This window comes from Thunnus thynnus, chromosome 24 (assembly GCF_963924715.1).
Source record: "Thunnus thynnus chromosome 24, fThuThy2.1, whole genome shotgun sequence".
Taxonomy (NCBI): domain Eukaryota; kingdom Metazoa; phylum Chordata; class Actinopteri; order Scombriformes; family Scombridae; genus Thunnus; species Thunnus thynnus.
Genome location: NC_089540.1, coordinates 5383203 through 5400959, shown reverse-complemented (window position 1 = coordinate 5400959; position 17757 = coordinate 5383203). Strand labels below are relative to the sequence as shown.

At 40.1% G+C, this 17757-nt stretch overlaps 1 protein-coding gene across 6 annotated transcripts in view; it reads left to right on the top strand.

Moving 5' to 3' along the window:
* Positions 1 to 17757, top strand: part of mgat5 (alpha-1,6-mannosylglycoprotein 6-beta-N-acetylglucosaminyltransferase) — a 90630-nt gene that overhangs the window by 55529 nt on the left and 17344 nt on the right. For all 6 annotated transcript variants that reach the window (XM_067583548.1, XM_067583546.1, XM_067583543.1 and 3 more), the window contains 2 exons: positions 927 to 1060; positions 8462 to 8595. In XM_067583548.1, coding sequence (XP_067439649.1) covers positions 927 to 1060; positions 8462 to 8595 — 268 coding nt within the window. The remainder of the gene's footprint in view (positions 1 to 926; positions 1061 to 8461; positions 8596 to 17757) is intronic.

Sequence of the window (17757 nt, the reverse complement as noted above, 5' to 3'; positions counted from 1 at the left end):
CCCTCTTCTGGTTGTGCTCTAATTAATCCTGCACAGTGACCTTTGAGTCAGCCATGATGTTCATTCACAGTCTCACACCTCCACAGGACGGGCTTTTCACTACGTCTCAGTCTGAAGATGGAGGCTTTCCGTTGGCGGTTTCATGTTCCTGAATGAAGCGTTCTGAAGACTCTAATAAAAGACATTCATTTTTTATACGCCACTGCATATGAAATGTTAGCATTAGCATATGAATGAATGATTAAAAGGAAAAAAAAAAAAAGGTACATCCCACATGGGATCACATGGTAATAATACAACATAGAATACAGACTGCGGGCAGTTGACATTCATGTTCCAATTAAAAACAAATAATTGCTGCATAACACAGACTGTACATGATTCTGAACCAAAAGAAAAGAAAGTAAAACATGTTTTACACAGAAACACAACAGAATAGAAACACAGTTGCATTGTCCAACAACAGTAAAAGTCCATCTTTTTTAGCTCTACTGCATCATGTCAGTCTTAAATCATGATATAAAGGACCATATAACACAAAAAAATGGATTTCACTTTCTATTTCCTGTAACTTGCATCACTGGCAAAGTATATCTTGTTCATCAATACCAACATAACATCCTGTTTCTCAGTTGAGCAAATGAACACGAATAACACGCAAATCTTCAAAATCACTCATCATATGAGTCTATGTTAGATAACTTTCCTACAGTATTAGCTATCTCGGTTAGTTCATTTTCTAGGTCTAGTGTGGTTTAGATTAAAATGATGTAACCATTGGCTTATTTCTTGTTTTTACTGTGTGTAGTGGTTTATACTCTATATGTATGGAGTTGATTTGCCATGATGTTAATGTTAAGCAACTTATCAGATATGCGTCTGGCATCGCAGCAGGCATTAAAACATGTCTTTGTGTGACATCACAGGTGCATGTTACGGGTGCTGGATTCATTCGGGACGGAACCAGAGTTCAACCACGCCCACTACGCCCAGTCCAAGGGTCACAAGACGCCGTGGGGGAAGTGGAACCTCAACCCGCAGCAGTTCAACACCATGTTCCGTAAGTCGGCAAAACGCCAACACGCCGTAAAGCCGCTTCTCTCAACTATCACTATAGGACCAGTAAGCTTTAGCTCTGAGTAGTTTTTTTTAAAAAAAAAAAAGAGCATTTGGCTTAATTATAGTGTGCGTGCAGGATTTCAAAAGCCCCGTTTATGTAATAAAAAAAGCACAGAGAAATCCGCTGGTTGATTTAAGTCAACAGACTGTCATGACAAATATACAAAGTTCTTCAAGCATCTCGTGCAGGACGGTTAAGCATGACACCGAGCTTCTTCACCACATCATTCTCGCAGATTTCATCACCTCACCAAGTTCCCCACACTGTTATTTAAATGAAGTGATGGTGCCACACAAAGCTACTTTCAGTATAAATCATGTTCATTGCACCACAGGCTATTTCCTACGTCCACAGTTCCAATCCAATTTTTTTCCTATGAATGGGATGTTTTGGTTGGAAACGAGGCACATAAGACGCTGTGAAAATCAGCACAGTGCGAACTAATGGAATGTCATCAAGCAGATTAAAGCAGAGTACGAGGTTGGAACTCAGCTCTCCGTTTTTACTACTTATTATGAATGTGGGACGGCTTTATTGCTCTGCATGTGCGTGCATCGCTCCTGCTGAGAGATCACTCTGTAACTACTGTGGTGGATGAGTCGCCGTGGAGCAGCAGAGGAGAGAAGGGAGCCGGTCCCCCAGGGGTACTGACCTTTTCCCCATGGCTAAGAGAAAGTGAAATGTTACCCCTGCAGTCCCCCGTTTGCGAGGTGAGGCCCGGAGCTCTCCAGAATACCACGGCACCTGAATAGGCCCTTTGTGAGCTGAATAGGGTACGTCTTTCTCATAACACACTGAGGCCTTTACACGAAATCCAGTTAAGAGTCGCTAGGTTAGATGATATCGCTGGTGAAACAAGTGCACAGTGGTTTGGCAGCGTGTTAAAACCACAGAATGGCATCACTTCCAAGCACGAGAGACGAGAAAGAGTTTGAGGTTTTTTTTTTTTCCCTTTCTGCTTTGTGTTGCATGACACCTTGCCCTGAGGCTAAAGAGAAGTATACGTACCATGCAAACTAAACAGTATTTCACATTTACTCCTCCATGGATGATAAACTTGCTTTGACAAATGTCTTGCTATCAAACCATGATCAAATAATATTTGCACATTGAACAAGTATGTAGTTTTTAGCAGGTGTATCTGTTAGCTTAGTTTCACAACGGGTGGAGTTTGCTTTTTTAGGACATATTTAGTGATGGTTTAACTCTACAATGATCTGGAGACATGGTAACCCCACCTGTCTGGTCCTGCAAGCATGAAGAAATATACAGTGTTTTAATACTATTCACAAATATTGTCGCCAAGGTGTGGCAGACATAGATTTGTTTTAGACAGAGAGTTCACACAACAGAAACGCTCCTATATGAAATATAATATTTGGACCCTTCGGTCTTTAAATTGCATTTCTAATCACTTATTGAATATAGACGTAACAATGGACAAATCAGATCGTAGCAGGTAATTTATTCTAGATTTGGATTGGTCCATTTGTTACGATTAGGCAGTGCTCCATAAATCATTGGTTGGGGGGAACTGGGTGTCTGTGGCCTGTGGCCAATAAGACAAGACAAGGCCAAATTGACCTCATTAATCTCATTCATTCAGGCCACAGTCGGGCTAGCAGGGAGTGTTTTCTGGTGTGCAATTTGTGTTTGAATGGGCTGCGTGACTTTGTTTAGTTGGCTCTCTTTCATAGCACAAGTCATTTATAATCAGGAGAGCTGAACACTTGCAAATATAACATAGTTAACCTTTACTGTAGGACAGAGTGACATGTAGGGATTCAACTCCTGTAATTCATTTACTACACACTTCATCAGCTTAAAAACGAGTTTGTTACCGAGGCCTTTTCGCTATGTTACATAAACCTGAAGTGAACTAAACCGACTCCAGACTTTTTTATCCAATTATTTTGGAAACAAGGATGACTATGAATAATGATCCTTTTAATCCATCTGCAATGCCGTCACACAGAAACTTTCCCGAACTGAGGTCTTTGACATGCACTTTCTCTCTTTCAGAAACCCATTTAGAAACCAAGTGAAGTATAAACATGGCAGGAAATCAGCTTTGTTTACCAGGTTTCTCTTGTCATAATTAATCAGGCCGTTGTACTGCTTCACAGGAAGAAATAAGAAGAAAAGGTTACCGCAGAAAGCCGATAATAAGCATTTCACTTGTAAACGCACTGAAAGGTGTTAAGGAAATAGTGGCTTCCTCGTGCAGTCTGTTCTGTTGATCATTTAAAATATACCATAACGTCTGCCTCTGTATGTTTCTCCTTTGTGTATCCCTGCAGCTGAGTAGCAGCAGATAGTATTTATCTTTGAGACATTGCCAAATACGTAATTGACCCTGAGACCCGCCAGGCAGATCGAGCCTGTAAAGCTTTGATTGATAATGTCACTGGAACACCCACTTACTTAAGTTTTCTCCATCTGTGTGGGATCAATAGACCGGCGTTGTTATTCTCTGACTTTCTCTCTCCAACACGCCTTCTGTACATGCCGTCCAAAGCACAAACAAACTTTTCAGAACACTTGGAAACACATAAAATGTATTCTTGTTAGCTAATATCTTCAGAACTACAAGACCGAAAGCAAGAATCTGTTGAAAATAAGATAAACACTTCTCTGGAAAGTAAATAAAATGCTGAGGAATGTGGAGAAACAGCCTATCTTTATATCTCTGTTTCGTTAGAAACCCTTTTTTAAACACTTGCTCTGATTGATTGCAGTGAATCAGCATAATGGAAGTGGTGCAGAAAACTCTAATAGTGAAGTCGGAAATTCTGTAGAGACAGATACTATGACATTCTGATCTATCTGTATGTTTTTTTAATAATTATTCACAAGGCTTGGGCAGTGTAGTGACCTAAACTAATATTGAGGTTGTTTGTTACATAGTAGGCAATTAGCATCACTGCGATCTTAAATCCTAACACATAGTCACATAGTTGGACTCATGATGAGCAGTTTAAAGTATAAAAAGTTACGCAACAGAACCTTAGATAACATCTTTTTTTTTATCCCACACATTCTTCCTCCTTGTCAAAACATGTTGCCTGCATTACCCACAATGCAACTCAACCACTTTGATGCGTAAAATCAGTAGAAGTCCCCTTTAATATCTCAGTTTCCATCTTAATATTCTGTCGCAATAGATTTTTCATGTTTGAATAATTTTTTTTTCTGAATAAATAAATGACTTCCTAAAAAATTAAGTGATCATTAGCTGGTGCATTTCTTGGTTTTGTCCCCAGACTGTATGAAATATAGCTGACATTAGCTATCAATTATTAATAACCAATACTAATCATTTCAGTTATTCATTTTCCTTGTGGATATGTTTTCAGATTTGTGTTGCGGTTCTGTATTTCACACATCTAATTAATCAAACATCAAACATTTCATTATTTGACATTTCAAACATTTATATTAATTCTGAATAGAAAGCTCAGCGTGCTGATAGAAAAGACCCTCAATCATCAGGTCTGTGGCAGATTATAATGTTTATATTAAAGAAATAATAACTACTGATTATAGAGAATTACTTTGAGATTAAATGCATTGAATTTTTTTGATTAACGGGTCAACTCTCAGTTCAGCTCATGCTCAAATCTTTCCGCATCTTTCATGTTCTCATCAGTTCTAATCTCAAAGGTGCTTTTCCGAAAACATTTCAGGTGGAGATGCTTATTTGCATGCTTCAGGCTCAGATAAGTTGCAGGACCACAAAGTCTTTGATGTAGAGTTTTCAAAGCACTGGAGATTTTACTGTGCTTACTGCTGATGCTGCATCTTTGCAGTTTGAAATGTTTTTTTTTTTTTTCTTTCTGTCTGGCCAGCAGTAAAGAAGTTAGCTCCTTGTGAAATGTGTCTTCATGCTCAAGTGTTAGGCCAGCATTAATCACATAATCCTCAGTCTGTGACTCGGGATTGCATTTGTCTTATGTGCTTCTGCAAGTATCATTGTGTGATGATGTAGTGGAGTCTCTACCAATGATTCAGAGAGTTTTCTCCCGCTTGAAAGGAAAGCCCTCAACAGTCCCTCTCACCCTGGCAGAGAAGATAACCCACCCTCAACAGAACCGCCGACATTTCTTCACCCCTTTCCTCCATTCAGCTCGACCAGGTTGCGCTAATATTGACTCCCAATCTGACAGAGTGAATCCAGGCTTCCTTACAAAGCAAATTTGTCCCCCACGCTCACAAATTTGTCAAGAGCAACAAAGCAGCTGCTTTCCCGGCAACGCTGTCCTCCCAGGCTGTTTGTTAGCTAATAGCGAATGAAGCTGTGGCAAGTTGAGTGACATTTTGAGTGGCGGCTCTAGTGGGAGAGGAGGCATCTGTTGCCAAATGCATCAAGAGGGCCGAACACTAATTAACAGCCTGTCCTGTTTACACAGTTAGTTTGGTACATGAGTGTTAATGTTGCCTCCTCCCAGTGCCGAGGACCATCTCCGTCTCTTTGCCATTTAAGTTATTTGTAATCATCCGAGACGTTGTACTGGCACATCTGTATTTGTCAAATAATGTGCTGGAAATATGTTAATTATTTGTTGTTTTTTTTTATCCACAATTAATTCACATCATCTTTAATTGGCAATATGTAACAGTTAGTAATGTCATGTCAAAGTGTGTAACTTCATGTGCATGCTCTCTAATTAACATCTGCTAGCATTAGTAGTATTGCAATGATTCAGTAACGGCTATTTAATAGACATAATGCAGGTTGATTATTGCTGAAAATATTATACAAATTTCATATGCAGTGATACACATCAGAATACATGCTATTTCTCTTACATGTTTATTTTTTAGAACTAGTCATGTACCTTAATAGAACCAAGAATTAATTTATTATATTAAATAATTTAAATGTTCTTGTCATACAGTAAATCAGCCGTCACTCACCACTTTCATTTTGTTATCATCCCACCTCTCTTACTTCTTTTCCATACAAGCGCACGATTGGCTGACGGAAGAAGATTAAAGGTGTACTTCCTCGATTTAGTATTTCACTTCCATAAAGTCGGGTGACTCATATTAGGCAGATTAAAAACAGAATTGAAACCGCAGAGATATTCTCGCATTTAGTGCCCTGATATGGGTCAAGCTCCAAAAAACATCGGAGCCTACAATTCCCATAATGCAACTCAATATGCAATTTCATTAGACGCTAGTTTGTAGTACATCAAAAAGTTGAAATGTCAAACCAAAGCTGGCATAACCTTGATGACATCACTATGACATCATCAGGGTTCATTTCGACGATGACTAGTAAAGATGTAAAATCAATGGAGTGCTCCTTTAACGTTAACCAGCAGTGCTATTGATCTCTGGTTAATGTTACTGTTTTATCAGCCTGCATTAGACTGAGACTACAGGTGTTTCAGGGAGCGCCTCACACACAGCTGGTGATGTCTTCGTATTATTCCTGTGCTCTCTGTCACACACACACACAACACACAGTAAAATAACAGCATAACAGAGCAGGTAAAAGGTACCTCTGTGCATCATAATGCAGGAACATATAGAACAGGAACAACACTTGAATACAATAGACTTGAATTTACACAAAATCTGCAGCCCAGGGACACGCCATCACATGCGGTTATGAGGAAGAGCTTTCAGCATAATAGCGTAACACTTTCACCGGCTGGCACGTCGCCTAGAGAAAGTACTGCACACTATATCAGCATATATCTCACTAAACATGTCCAGTCAGGACACTGAGTGGGGAGTGTGTCAATTTGATGTGTTAAATATGATGTGCTTTATACTTGTCATAAGTATCCAAAAAGGACATTCCACTACTACCATTTATGTGAATGTGATATGAATCATGATAAGTAGAAGATATAAAAGACTTCTGCTCATTCCCGTTTCAAATCGTTTATGAAAAATGAGACTTTTTTTTTTTTCTTTGTTTAATAATTGCTCAGTCTGGTGGTGCGCTCATTAAATCTACATAACACATTTCCTGCTCTCTGCTCCTTTTTTTTTTTTTTTTTTTTTTAATGTTTGCCTAAAGATATTTAGCCAGAGCCAGTAAATGAACTGCCTGGAGAGATGAAGACAGAGTGAACAAACATTGGCTTATTTTGTCGAGTGGGAGAAAATGTCACATTCCAGCCAACACCCGTACGAAACACACACATTCAAACAGAAAACATGTCAACCTGGCTTGTGAAACTACCGCAGCGTAGTTGAACTTTAACACTCCGTCATTATTTCTGCTTTTATCTACTGCGTGATAACTGTCGAACGTTTGGATTCGTCCCCTCTTATTACGTAAGGTGTTGTTAGTCAAGAGGATATTCACAACAGTTGAATCTGACTTGCTTAAACGCTTGCAGACATCTGAATATGAACACTGCAGGGTCGAGATTCTTTGCTGAATTGTTCTCAATAGACCTCGTGTTATTTACTACGCTGAAGTGAATTCCTCCACTTCTCCATTGACTGACTGACCTTAATTTGCCTCTGTGGTTAAAAAAAAAAAAAACACTCTGACCAAAGCAGCTCCTCGGGGCTTTGACACAAACCACAAATGTGCCCTAAAACACCTCCCTCGCAGGATGTTTCATTCACCGCTTGTTTTCACAGAGCAGATGAAGGGGTCTGCCTTTCACTCTTCTTCTACTAGTCATTTTTAAATCTTTTAAATCATCAGGCTCTGTAATTTCTAGCTGCTCTGCTCCATATCTCTGTCTTCACGTTTGTTTCGGAAGGCAGATGGCAGCGAGGTAAAGCGCCACCAACGTCGGGCTCCATACTTGACCCGTTCATCTCGTGGTTCCCATAGTAACCAATCATCACTGGGCAGTAAGGAGTGGAGGGAACAAAAAAAAAAAAAAAAAAAACCCAGAGTGCTTGCGGAGCTGTGTTGCGCAACTGTTCCCGTCTCTCTCTGGAATTATGATCTGTGCTAAACACTGAGGTTGAAATGTGCTTTATCTGAGTGAAGCGCATGTACTCTGAAAAGCAGACATGTGTGTAAGATGTGTTGGAGGCGTTTTTGTTTTTGCCTCAGTGATGCATATATTAAGATGAGGAAAACGGCTAACTATGTCTGAGGTCATTTGTCATCCCCTCTTTCTTTCTTTCTTTCTTTTTATCCCATTCTTTCTTTCCTTTTGTCTTGCTGTAAAGAACATTGAATGCATCATATAAAAGGTGAAATGAGGCCTTTGAAAGCCTGTAACCCAGCCTGTTTAATCTCTCAGAGGCAAGCGCTGACATTCATTTGTGTTTTGTGTGTGTGTGTGTGTGTGTGTGTGTGTGTGTTTTTGCATGTATGCATATCATTTCTTCTTCTTCTTCCTCTTGCCGCAGCTCACACACCAGACAACAGTTTCCTGGGCTTTGTCGTGGAGCAGCACCTCAACGCTAGCGACATCAAGCACATTGATGACATCAAGAGGCAGAACCAGTCGCTAGTCTACGGCAAGGTTGACAACTTCTGGAAGGTACTATGATCCTTTATGCACACACACACACACACACAGACATTTCTTAAACACACTGTACAAATATGTAAATTTGACACTTAAATGCAGCATGATCAGACTTTTTGCTCCCAGTAGGCAGACTTATCGGATCATTAAACATGACTATATTTAGTTATTGACATTTTTGAAAAAGGTACATTTACTTTCACTGCACATTCACTACACTTTATGATCTAGTTCTGACTTCTCAAAGCAGAAAAAACCTGCAAACATACCCTTGAATGTACACATTCACCTACAGACACATTCACACAGACTTGCACCTTTACATTCTGACATACACAAATGCACACATAGATATATACATATATATATAGGCTTGCCAAAGAACACCAGCACACCAAGGATAACCCATTTTCAGCCCTCCGAGAGCTCCGCAGTGAAACTCTTTGAACAACCTTGGGTAAAACCTTGGGTTTTAACAGGAAACTTAATAACAGTCTGGTTTAGGAGCACAAATTCAGCTTATCGCCGTCTCCGTGGAGTTTTTAATATATTCAAATGCATGCTCGCACTGCGGCACCAAGACCAAGGAATTACTGTATCCTAGACAAAAAACGACTCGGAGACTTGGAGAGATTTGCACATTGTTTGGCACGCCATGGATGGTTGGATTACCGCCCCGCGCCTTGATGAGCTTTCAGCCGACACCATGTATGTTTCAGAACGGGTCGCTCCAGATCCAACTGACTCTTTAGATGTCTGACAGAGTAACTTTGCGGAAAGATAAAAGAAGCAACAAGAGAGAATTGTCTTCATGTAACATGCCTGTAGTGCAAATTTCTTCTCACGTCAAGACGCAATGTGATGAAGATATGTAGAATTGAATAATAAGCCTAAACGAAAAGACTAAAGAGCTCATACAAAACTATTCTATACAAACTTTCCCATTCGGCTTTTACCTAACTTTATCAAACTAATTGACTTTCTGAACGTCCATACAGCTAAACGGCTCATGATTTTTGGCCGTATTTGCAAAGGGTAGGTTTGCTGAGCATGAATGCTCTCTTTTTTCAGCAACGCCCTTCCTCAGTCTCACACGCACACAGTCACACCCAGGAGCCGCCCAAGACAAGGACAGCTGCTGAGTTCCACTTGAGCAGATGGGAAATGAGTGTCTAGAACAAGACGTAAACAGTATGATTCAGAGTGTTTATTTGCTCGCTCGCTGCCCGTTTTTTCCTGGCCGGTGCAAGGTTCAAACAGGTGATCCTGTAAACCATATGTGTATTTTTCTTTATACCAAGATGACCATCACCACATCTTCTCTACTTTGAAATGAGATGATTGTAACTACCAGACCTTAATCCAGACAGATGAGTTCCTTGTAAAGAGCTAAGAAAAAAACACAGTTTGTCTTAAACCAACTATATTTATTCCATCCTTATCATGCTGTTCCTGAAGATCCTTATCCTTAAGTGTAGGGTTAATTTGACATCTAATGTAATCTGAATGGAAATCTCCATAATTGTGCCATTTAAATGATAACCCACGTTCATTAAGACTGATTTTTGCCATTGTCATATAGTTTCTGTAGGAAGTTAAATACGCATTATCTTTCTATCTTTAAATGACCCATAACATTTCTCCAATTCCCCATATGATGTAATTCCAGTTTGCTATGTTTCTGTTGACTTGCAACAAACATTTTAAAATTCCTTATGAGATAATAATATGATCAAACTCCATCCACTGACCACTGGCGCCAGAATTTTAGCGTCTGGATACTCAAATAAGGCCAATAAAACAGAACCAGAAATGAACAGAATCTCAAACATATCCAGTAACACTTCTGCTGTTTGAATTTCAAAGCCGTTCTGCAAGGCTCTAAATCCCAAGGTGTTAGTTTTTTTTTTTTTCATTCAGAGGTAGCTGGTGCGGCTGCTGCGGTTTGTGGCTTCTTGTAGTGCACCATTCAGTTTAGCTTTAAAAGGGCAGACGGGAGAGCCCATCAGTACACAGCAAGGGGCATTAGCTGCTAATCAGACTCCCAAGCGTGTTCATTACCTCCTGCTTTTAATTAAAGGGCCATTTTGGGGCCGACTGATAACGAGCTGGCTTTACTCCATTTCCCTCCCTCTTTCTTTTTTTTTTTTTTAATCGCGCCGTCCTTCGATCTTTCTCCGTATTTGAGAGGCTCCCGTTTCAAAATGACACATCCATTATTTAAAATAGAAAGCGTGACCTACTGTAAGAAAACGATTTCTCGCATCAAGGTAAAACTCACAATGGAATTACACTCGGGTTGTGAAATGAATGATCTGAAGACATCTCGAGAAGGGTTAATACGCAGAATTACATTTTCAGCTCTGTTAACACTGCAAAAGCTAAGTCCACTTGTGTTAATCAGCTAGTGCAACAACATTCCTAGTCACAAGGAGGCTTTTTAAAAAAACAAATACAACTAAACTTTAACTTAGATAAGGAAAGCTGAACATTGTGTTCATAACAAATGGAGAACGAATGCAGGTTGTCCAGCTTATCACATTTCTTACTTTATTGGGCTATAAAACAATAACAGTGTGGAGAAATTACAGACATTGAAACCAGCAATGCGTGGTCCAAACAGTGCCTGAGCCAGAAGAGCCACAGACGTTTCATTAAACTAAATGTTGTCTCCTTCAGCACCCGTACTTTGGAGGGGTTAATATGGGTTAGACAAGTAATAGTCTTCACATATAATACAGCCTATTGAAAAGCTCTCTCTACCGCCTCATCAGTATGCAGGAGTGCTCAGGTCACGCTCATCCCACAGGTGTATGAAGTGAACCGGTGTGTGAAGCAGACTGAGTAATCACCCAGACACACACTCGCGCTCTCATTCACACACAATTTTCACACTGGTGCAACAGCCTTCACCGCACATTTTATGGAGATGCACGCCAGATGCTTTGTAGTGCAAATGAGTTTCTCGTGAGCACAAAGCAGTTTCCTTCGCCCCCGTGACAAAATTAGCTCATCAGTTTAGGAGCTTTTTTTTTTTACATGAAAGCGGTGGAGATTCTCAGGGAAAGTAAACTTCTGGCAGGACATTGAACCTCTAACCTCTTAGTATCAGGGGAGGGTTTCTAGTCCGTGTACCTTTTGTTCACCGGATTAAAAATCAGCAAACGTAGTAGTGTTTTTCCTCAATAAGCACTTTTTTTTTATTGCCCGACGCACTCATAAGTCCAATCTCCAACTGAAAAAAAACTGCTAAATTTGGGCTATTTTCAAATATTTTGAAAAGCGGATGGATTAATCAGTATTTGTGTGTGAGCTTTTATGCTTATGTAGCTTATTGGCACTAGAAATCAGGAATCTGGCAGCAGGACAGGACAAATGTAGCCTCCGGAGATTTAATTGAAGAGATGATAGCAAAAAAAAATTGCACTCGCTGACAGCGTACAGAGGCGGGTGTTCTGAAAATGTATCCACTGATCATAACCTTTTCAGACATGTCTCCCATGTCTGATACTCATTTTAGACGTTTTCTTCTTCAGCGCTACGCCGTATCATGACAAAAAATGAATGCCTGATGAGGTCTATTTGGCTGAAATGTTACCGTTATAAATGACTGTGAGCTAATTAACAGTGTGCAGATGTTTGGGAAGCACAGGGGAGATTTTCACCGCTCCAGGGCTGAAGTCGTACCTAATTTTGTGATTAAATGCCTTAGCTTCACTTAGAATTTGGCAAACAAAACTTGGGAACATGGATCGGTTGTTGAGGAACAGCAGCATTTATTCACTGATGAAGTGTGTAGTCATTCCTGCTTTCACAATTTATGCTAACCTGACTGCTCCCATCACCAACACATCTGCCTGCACTGAGTTATTCCTTAATAGGATGAGGATACTGATATAACACCGGATTACTAAAGCAAGAGTGTGAAGAACTGGAACTGTGTATAAAAATACAGAAATTTGAGCCACATTCCTACATCGAGCACCATTTTTTTTGTCTCAGAAAATACCCTCACATCCTGAAATCTGCGGCGATTAAACCTGTGATTACTTGTTTCGGTTTTATTTCCAGTAAAATAAAAGCTCATTTTGCCGGGCACTCCTCAGAACCTCCGGAGGCCTAGTAGAGATCTCGCGGATTAAACAACCCGGGATGGCAAGTAATCATTTTGTTGTTGAAGAGGCAGTGTCGATGGTAAGAGCCCAAATAAAATGGCCAGACCACCTCGAAGGGAGCCGTTTCCATGGCAACCCAGTTGGAGGAATAGAAAGGCAAAGCGAGGGAGCTGAGAGTGACTGCTTGTCTCTCCTTTTCTCTCTTTTTCCATACATACACACATCACACAAAGCAGCTGGTCATTGTTAAAAACGCAGCACTGCATCATCATTTCACGCCAAGAGCACTGAGATATCTAGATTTCTTTTCTAACTGGTATGATGTAATAAAAGTTATTGATTCAAGGTTTGTATCTGGACTCACCGGATTCTTATACTATGTGAAACGGGTCACTGTCCTTATTTCTACCGCGTTCAGTGAATAAGAAAGCATTTGATGAGGCAGAAGGGAACGCGAAGAAAGGTGAGAATGAGTAGGATGAACGGAGAGGCAGAGCTGCAGGCCCTTGGCAGCACATCAGAGGACATGGTGGAGAAAGACAAATTACACCAAACTGACAGGGACACACACACACACACACACACAGAGCTGGCATATGCAGAGTAGGAAGGGCAACCATCCCATACTCACACAGGCTCATAAACAGACAACAGTGTGTTTCATCCCCCTCTTTTTCACGAGTCAGGTCGAACATTAAACCTTCCTTCGTTTTTTTTTTTACTGCGCTCGTCTGATCCGATGTTGCAATCCCTCGTGCCATTAAACAGGCGTGAGTGCCAGTGTAGAAACCTAAATTTGACGTTTGAGGAAAGAAGTGGGTTGGAGTGGGAAATGTTATTGCGGTTATTAAATCGACTCCTTCTGTCTCGGATGTTTCATTGAATTAGGCCCGAGACGTTTCCAAAAGATTTTATTTGTTACTGCGGTGTTTTTTAACTCAGCAATTTGTAGAGTTAAATATTGTGCTTCCAGTTTATCTGCAGTATATTACTACTAGAAGAGGGTGCATTCTCTAAAGGAAATGTACATGTGCTCCCTGCTGGAAATATATGAGATAATGAAAGAAGTTGAAGTGGCAGTTAAAATACAAAGGCTGAAAAAAGCTGAAGTGTCAATTTAAGTGTTAACTGCTGAAGATTCAGTTGAACTTCGAGCACTAAAAGGATGTGAATTGTCATTTGTGTGTAAGTGTAAGGAGTAAACTGAGCTGGATGGGACAATTGTTGTAGAGTCGGTTCTGAGAGAAATTCAGATGTATAAACCGAAAGAAGATGCCAGTTGAAGTGTCGGCTGAAGTGTTGACACTGAAGGCAGCTCAGGAATAAAATGTGTATCAACAGTGGAAGTTATGGGACAAAGAAGTCTTTTGTTTGAGTGTCAGTTGGAGTTCATTAAAAGCAGATGAAGTCTATTATAGAATAAGAAACGAAAGCAGTGAAAGTGTCGGTTGATGTAGAGTATAAGCACCAAAAGCAGTTGAATTCTCATTCGAAGAATACAGTTAAAACATTACGATTTGAAAGCAGCAAAAAAAGAAGTTGAATATTTTTTTAAAAAGTATGAACAATTTTAAAGAATCTGACTAGAAGAGTCGGACTTGATGGTCGTAATTTACTTTGTTCCATCAGCTTTGATTTTATCGAGCAGAAGGAGGACAAAAGCTTTGAACATCAACACTGTTTGCTCCTGTGATCATTCACAGCAGCGGTAATTGGCTTTACGAGGGGAAGAGAGGATGCATCTGCCAAATGTGAGGATGTAACAGAAAAGTAATACAATAAACAGTGAGATCATTTATATTAGTTACAGTGGGGTTACAATAGTTAGAATAATAACATTACAGTGAAAATAGGAAATTAGGATTTTAATTGAGCAAGAAGCCCGACTCTGCTTATGCCACATTGACCTCATTGATTCTCAGCCAAAAGCACATTTTGTGATAATTAGCCTTAAAATAATATAGACTATTCTCAATGGCACCTGTTTTGTTTTGCTCCACTGAAAGCAGTAGGAATGTATGGAAACGTGTTAAGATCCCCCCCCCCCCCCGGGTGCCATTAGCTTCTTTATACGAGGTGTGAAGCATTTAATTGCACCCAATGAAGCGTGTGACGTTACAGGTGTTTCCATCGCTACAGGACAGACTAGAATATCATAGCTGCTGCTTGCTTATGTGTTTTTTTTTTTGTTTTTTTTATTTTTCTCGCACCGGGCTCACAAGTGGAGGCTTCCTCACATATGTGCTCAGTCTGTTACACTCGGATGATTATGGAGCCCTCGTAGACACACAGCAGGGACTGACTTGTCAGCAATCACATACCATTTCCGCCTGTATCTACAGACAAATACATGCTCTGGCCAGCCACCAAACTCCAATAGGTTATACCCCGTTATGTGTAATGGGGCGTAGCGGGGCATTGAAGTAAATAACAACACCTGACTGCACTCCAAACACTTCTGGATACCATTTTACCACTCATGTTCCACTGGGTACTTCTAAAGTATCTGTCAAAGCTGCTATTGGCTTTTATAGTACATCTATCTGTTAAGCTGCTTATTTATAACTACATCTGCCAGTCCGGTTATCTTTTTATCTTTATGAGTCATATAGTAGTTGTAATAGTATATGCTGGTAAAGAGGCAGCTGAAAACTAAACCTCCATGTAGCAGCTGAGTTATATTTACAACAGGAGTGAATGGATACTTTAAAACTAGAAAACAAAGTATTAAACGCTAGCTATGTTGATAGAAATACCACTAATTACCATGACATTGTATTATATTCAAAAGAACTTCATATGTTTGCATAAACCAGGTTCGTCATGATGCTTTCCATTACACCCTTCATGTTTAGTTAATCAGTAAAGATGTCCTCTGTATATAGACAGACGTCAACCATCGGGACAAAAGGTCACGCTCTGCAGGAGCAGCAAGAGCAGCTCACAGTCATCACTAAAGTGTCCTTACAGTGAACTGTATTTGACTGACTTGACACTATGGTATCACTGCAGAGATATGTGTATAATGAGCTTTGCATATGAGACTGGAAAAGGTTTTGGGTTTTTTTTCCCCTCCTTCTTTGAAGAACAGCCGAAGTAAATTTTTTTTGTCCCTACCGACAAGCTTCCAGTTTTCGGGGCCCCAGAGTGCGTCAGTCGGAAATAATTTCAGATAGGAAGACGATCTGAGGTGCGTTTGATGTTTGATATTGAAGGCAGTTTGAGGGTCGAGTAAGTCGAACCAAGTGCACCCTTCTGCAGTCTAATGAGGCAAAAGCTCTTCTCTCCTCTCGAGGTTACTGGAGTTATATATTTATATACTATTGCACATATGATGCTTTGTTTGTAAGAATCCTGTGCAGGAAATCACTTAAAGAATAACAACATATGCATCAATATACAATAAAAATTCCTATGAAAGAAAGATCAAAAAGAATGATTACAAAGAAGAAGTGTTTGTATCAAATATAGTTTCTCAAGCAGAGGAAGAAGTTGACGGTTTCAGTTGAAATGAGCTATAAAAAAAGATTAATCGTTTCCATCCCCCCAGTGTCTTGACACCGCTACCTGTCAAGATTAAGCTCCGAAACATCAAAAATCTGCTCTCAGCCCCGGAGCTCTGCCGCTACACGAACATATAGAGAAGTTTAATAATAAGAGAGGAGCAGTCTGTACAGACACGTATCAAGCTTGTTGATCCCCCCCTTCTAAACCACAGACAAGGGAGAGAGAGAGCTGATAGTAACTGTAACCCGACTCATAAACACACACCTTCCATCCGTCAACAGTAGATTTGAACATGTCTTAACATATTAACAGGAAATAATGGCTGATATCTGCTTCCTTATCCCACTTAGCTTTAACAAATAAGGTTTCTGGTAAGACTGTATACACAAGAACATCCTGTTTTTTTTAATTCATTCATGCCACTTGTTCAGGTTCGTCTACTTTTGGTTCTTTTGGTAACATTGGTCTAGTTTTTCTTTAACAATCAGTAACATTTTAGCCTTGCTTTTGGCATGATGCTATGGATACTGAGATTTAAATATCAACTATAACAACTATGGGATGGATTGCAGTGAAATTATGCACATACGTTAACAGATCCCAAAACATGAATCTCACTGACTTTGGTGATCAGGTGACTTTTCATCTAGCAAGTCTAACTATTAATTTGACCAATGCATCCCCATCAACCTCAATTGTTCCTTGCGTTTTGTGCTAATTAGCAAATGTTAGCATTTAGCTCAAAGCACCGCTAGCATGGCAATTGACTCCTACTCTTGTTTTGGATAATAGAGGCTTTTTATTGCTAAACATGTAAAAGCTTTCATGAGCTGCATATAAAGCATATTGAATTGCCGTTCTGGTATATCAGCAGGTAACACGTAGTAAACCTGACATTTATTTGTAGGAAAATGTTGCAACTTATTACTTTTCTTTGCCTTTACTGCCTCGCTGCGAGCCTCAGAGGCTGCGTCTCAGCCAGTACATCTTCCTTCCCCAGACGCTCATCCCTCAACCCGTCCCTCCGCCGACAGAAAGCAGCCGCCGCCTCTCCTGTTTCCTCTCCCAGCCAGGGTTTACAAATTCCCTCTGATTTACAAGGTCATAAAACTCTCCTCCTCCTCCTCTTTCTCTCCTGCTTCAATCAACCTCTCCAGCTAAAGCAGTTATTTTATAACTCCCCAAGCATGTGCTCCTGTACAAGGCTGCCTCCATCGATCCGCTCCCTGGTTCCAGATTGCATATTGCATGCGCCCTGAGACGTATACAGCCACGTACGGCACAGATGTATGCAGACTCTCGGCTTGCTGAATCGCACAAGGACACGGAGGGAAAACTTTCATGTCATCTTATCAGTCTGTCTTTGCTCCTGTTAGCGTTATAAACTTCCTACTTCACAGTCTGCTGACAATAGAAAGAGCCTTATAAATTAAAGTTGACATTATATCATTACGAGAAGGAAAGGAAAAAGAAAAATCTGCAATAAATGCTGAGTTGTGGTTCAACAGGGATCTAAAAACGCACCTTGTAAACACTTCTGAATCTCTTTGCC